At 44.5% G+C, this 4,547-nt stretch overlaps 1 protein-coding gene across 1 annotated transcript; it reads left to right on the plus strand.

Moving 5' to 3' along the window:
* Positions 1-783: 783 nt before the first annotated feature.
* Positions 784-4,547, plus strand: LOC120101567 (NADH dehydrogenase [ubiquinone] 1 alpha subcomplex subunit 7-like). Its single transcript, XM_063284881.1, has one exon. It carries the CDS (start codon positions 819-821, stop codon positions 1,158-1,160), a length of 342 nt encoding a protein of 113 aa, XP_063140951.1. The 5' UTR covers positions 784-818; the 3' UTR covers positions 1,161-4,547.

Here is a 4,547-nt window from a genome sequence, read left to right on the forward strand (position 1 = left end):
CCTGCTTTCTTATAAAAGCCATCGCAGGGGTGGCACCACCCACAATGGTTTGAGCCTTCCCACATCCATCACTGATGAAGAAAACATCCTGTAGGCTTGTCTGAAGCCAGATCTTATGGAGGCATTTTCCCAATTGAGATTTCCATCTTTCAAATGACTACAGCCTATGTCAGATTGACATAAAACTAGCCAGCACAGACATTTTCTTTTGATGTAAACGAAGTGTATGGTTTTGTTTGTATGATTCCCAGAAAAAAAAATCACAGAAATTACATCTGAAAAGAAACAAGTACACATAGATCATATATATGGAGACCTTACACAGGGAATTTTTTAACGTTCTTATTGATAACATGGAGAAGCAGATAAAGGAGTTTGCTTGACTGTGACAGCGCCTTTCTCGCCTCAGGTGAGCAATATCAGGAGTAAGAGTGCTGATCAATGTGTCAATCAATGGCTACTAAAATCACTCCAACCAGTGACTTCTTCTTCGGTTATCTCATGACTGCATTTCATGGGCCACAGAAAGGGAAGCTTCAGGAAGCATTTTATTCCAAGTGAGCAGTTAAGAGAAATTCCCAAGGAGTTGTCACTCTAGGAGTTAAGCAGACGTCACTGGGTTGAGGCATGGGGTTGGGGAGCTAGTCGGTGAGTTCTCATGCACCTTGCATCATCATCAGGACCCGAGTTCCGGACACATCTTCCAGAGGTCTGATCATCCAGAGCTTCCAAGCAGCTGCTTGCTAATGCTGCTACGTAGAGTACCCAGGAACCCTCGGGGCAGAGTCGTCACCCGCATCCTTCGGAGCAGAACGAATATGGCGTCCACTACTCGCACTATCCAAAAGCTGCTGAACTGGGCGTCTGGGCAAGACCGGCAGGCGAAGTTGCAGCTGCGCTACCTGGAGATCACCAAGTGGACCCAGCCACCTCCGAAGCTTCCTGTGGGCCCCAGTCACAAGCTGCCCAACAATTACTACTGTACTCATGATGGCCGCCGGGAAGTTGTGCCTCCCTCTATCATCATGTCCTCACAAAATGCCCTAGTGTTGGGCAAGACAGCTGAGAGTTCTGCTGTAGCAGCCATTGAGAAGAGGGCAATGACACCTGCTCCTCCCATGGAGAGGTGGGAGCTGTCCAGGGACCAGCCATACCTGTGACCCTGACTTGACTACCTTCCTATGTTTCCAGGGCCACATGACTGCTTTTCCTCCTTGTATTCCCTTAGGAGAAAGTGTGAGCTCATTTATAACAAATACATAGAGTGTCACATTATTTTTTTTAAAAAAATGCTGCTATGTAAAGGAGAACGATAAAAACAAAAAACCAGAAGGCGAACCAGTGTCTCTTAATATTTTGGTCTAGCAGGCCTCCAGCCAGGACATAGTTGCCAACAGAACTGAGGACATATGTGGCTTCCAGCCAAGACAGGACTAGTTGTGAAAGAGAAGAAACAGAATTGCTAGTTTTCAAGGTCCCAGTCCCTGAACTCCCTCAGCTGTTCTTTCTCTGTTCATATAAGTTTGAAATGTCTCTCTATAACAGGGATAATGCCTCTATGCGGGCAAACTTCAGGGTGAATTTTCTAATTGTACTGTAAGTTTTGTCTCTCTGCCGCTCAGACCTCTGTCAGACTCCAGAGCAGAGTTTTCTTTCCCTCCCCATGTCCCCTTAGTTTTCCCTAACTTTCTGTCACCAGGATGCTTGAAGCTTCATAAAGTGCAGTTCCTAGAGGAACCAATAATGAAGACATATTATTTTAATGACTTCTCTCGACCCAGGAACAATGCATATGAACCCACTAACCACACTCTTTAGCTCTTCAGACAAGCAGGCTGTGTGTTTAACCACACACCATGCAAACAAGTTTTTGCACTTTTGCAGGCCATCCTGTCACATTTTCTTTGTATCGCGTAGATCCCTCCTAACTCCCTCCAAACATTTACCCATCTCAATGAATGGGAGGCAAAGGCAGCCACTTCAAATTCTAAGTGAGCGTCTTCACTTTCATAGCTGACTCCAAGTGACCGTAATAAGGAAAGACTCTGTCTTCTTCGTATCATATTTTCCCTTTTGAAATAACAAAACGGTTTCAAAATCTAAAGCGAAGAGTGTGTGCATATGTGTGTGTATGTGTGTGTGTGCATGTGCGTGGGCATGTGTGTTTAATGAGGGAATGGAGAAGGACAGGAGGAGAGGGGAAGAGGAATAAGGAGAACAAGGAGAGGGAGAGATCCACCCTTGAAGACAATCTGAGCCCCCAGAATCCCAAGGGCTGGCTGGTTAGCCAGTCTAGCATATCAATAAACTCCAGGCCAGTGGGAGAGTCTGTTTCAAAAAAAAATAGGGTGGAGAGCAATAGGATAGATACACAATGTCCACTTCTAGCCTCCAAAGTCACCCCTCCACACACAGACACACACACACACACACACACACACACACACACAAAGTTTGTGAGCATGGTGGTACACACCTATATTCCCACAACCTGAAGGAGACAGAGGCAGGAGTTTGAGGCCAGTGTGGACTTCATAGGGAGATCCTGTCTCAAATGATTTAATGACTTTCCTAAAGAGCCAGTCTGGTTCCACTTTGGTTTTTGTCTATTAACTGTATTGCTTTAATACAATTTATTTGTATTGTATTGACCTGCAATAGGCAGCACTTGTTTAAACATGCAATTCACGTTTTTACGAATGTATATATCCAAGGCTCTGTCAACACAATCAAAGATACAGACAAGTCTACTGCCCCCTAAATTTCCTCATGCCTCTTTCTTTGACCGAATTTTAATCCAAGGAGAATGAATGAAGCAGCCAGCTCTTTGCTGCCTTCCCCTGCATCAGAAAGTCAAATTGCTGAGAAATCTATTTCTGAGCCTTATTGGGCTTTTATTTGGACAAGTTGAATAAACGTGTGTGATTTGTTGACAATGCATTCATAAATGAGGGCACGAGAAATTCGTCTTCAAATTGCATCTTCAAAGAAAATATTTCTATAGTAAACTGTCTTTGTCCCAGGAAGTATTAGACTACTTGGAAGATTGAAATTGGGAAGTAAGCAATCATACTTTGAAAGGTCCCTAGTTTTTCACCTCTTTCAGGTTTACAGATTTCTCTAAAGCTAAACAACAGATTCCCGACATAAATACCACAGCTTCTTGCCGTCTGCCAGCATGGGTGGTGTGAACAAAACCCTGATGTCACTTCTTCATCCCACCATATCTTAGAATCAGTCAGCAATTGAATCTTACTTAGGAATTGCTTCATGCCAATCTTGATGTTCTGGATAAAGCAATGTCAGTGGAGTTCCGAATACGTAGATCAGAGGCCTTCCATTCTGGAGGCCCTTAGCTGGAATCCTGGGGCTGTGGAGCTGCTGCTGACTTACCCTGAGCTACTCACACTCAGTATCCCCACTGAGAAAGTGGAATTCAGAAAAAGCGGACCCCCATGAAGATAGCAGTTGTCCCTTGGTGATAGCTGCCATTGTGACATGTGACTTGTTGCTTCTGGTCATGCCACAGGCTAGAAGCGAGAGAGAAAAGCTTTGATCTCGGTGATGCTGAAGGACGTCTCCAGCATGGCTGTCCAGTGAAGCTGGTCATCAATTTGGGATGTTTGGATATCACGGGTCAACAAACAGCTCTTGCCTCAGAAAAGAAGAAAGTGGTACTCACCTGCCAGCATCAGATGTTCCTTCAACAACTCGGCTTTCTAGGGCTGGTGACACAGTTCAGTTCATACATATTTAACATACATGAGGCCCTCGGTTCGATCCTCAGCACCACAGAGATGGGCTATGGTAACACATGCTCATAATCCCTGCATTTGGAAAATGGAGGACCTGAAATTCAAAGTCGGTGACTTACTGAGTTCAAGGCCAGGCTGGGATGCATGAGACTATGCCTTGAAAACAATGAATGCTCAGCTCCTTGAGGGTTTCAGAAGCCAACTGTAGCTGTGACCGCCTACCATAGGAGGCCCGTGCAGTCCTCCCACAAGCTAAGGAGCAGATACAGCCAAGTTTCCAGTGTTCCCAATGGAGTCTGGGACAGACAAGCCCAAGAAAACAGGTTTCCTTTGAAATAGCTCTCTTGAAATGCTCTTACCTTGTATAACTATAGGCCTAAAAAAACAAAGTGCCCACCTAGGTTTAGGGGGTTTATCCTAATGAAACCATCCAAAAGGCGATAGAAAACCAGCATATATGGGAAGGTAACTGCATCTTAACTACCCTCAGGGATTCACAGAGAGTCATCCAGAGGTCTCACTTCCGATAATACTGACTGTGGTCTCTTCTACTCTCGTCCCAATCCCTCACACCTAGCCCCCTGAAAAATATGTTTACGATCCTATCATTTTGTTAAATTGGGACATTGTCAGGTGGAAACCCTAACACCTGATTAACATGTTAACTGCATTCGTTGCATGCCTTCGATAAGGGATTTGATAACAGCACATGTCATAATTATATTGTGGAATGCAATAGCATGTTCCAGTGAGCTACACATAATTATATTAAAGCAGTATTTATGGCAATTA

Source organism: Rattus norvegicus, chromosome 3 (assembly GCF_036323735.1).
Source record: "Rattus norvegicus strain BN/NHsdMcwi chromosome 3, GRCr8, whole genome shotgun sequence".
NCBI lineage: Eukaryota > Metazoa > Chordata > Mammalia > Rodentia > Muridae > Rattus > Rattus norvegicus.

What these genes read in the sequence shown, in the direction of transcription:
- LOC120101567 (XM_063284881.1), top strand. Translation starts at nt 819, where the DNA reads ATGGCGTCCACTACTCGCACTATCCAAAAGCTGCTGAACTGGGCGTCT.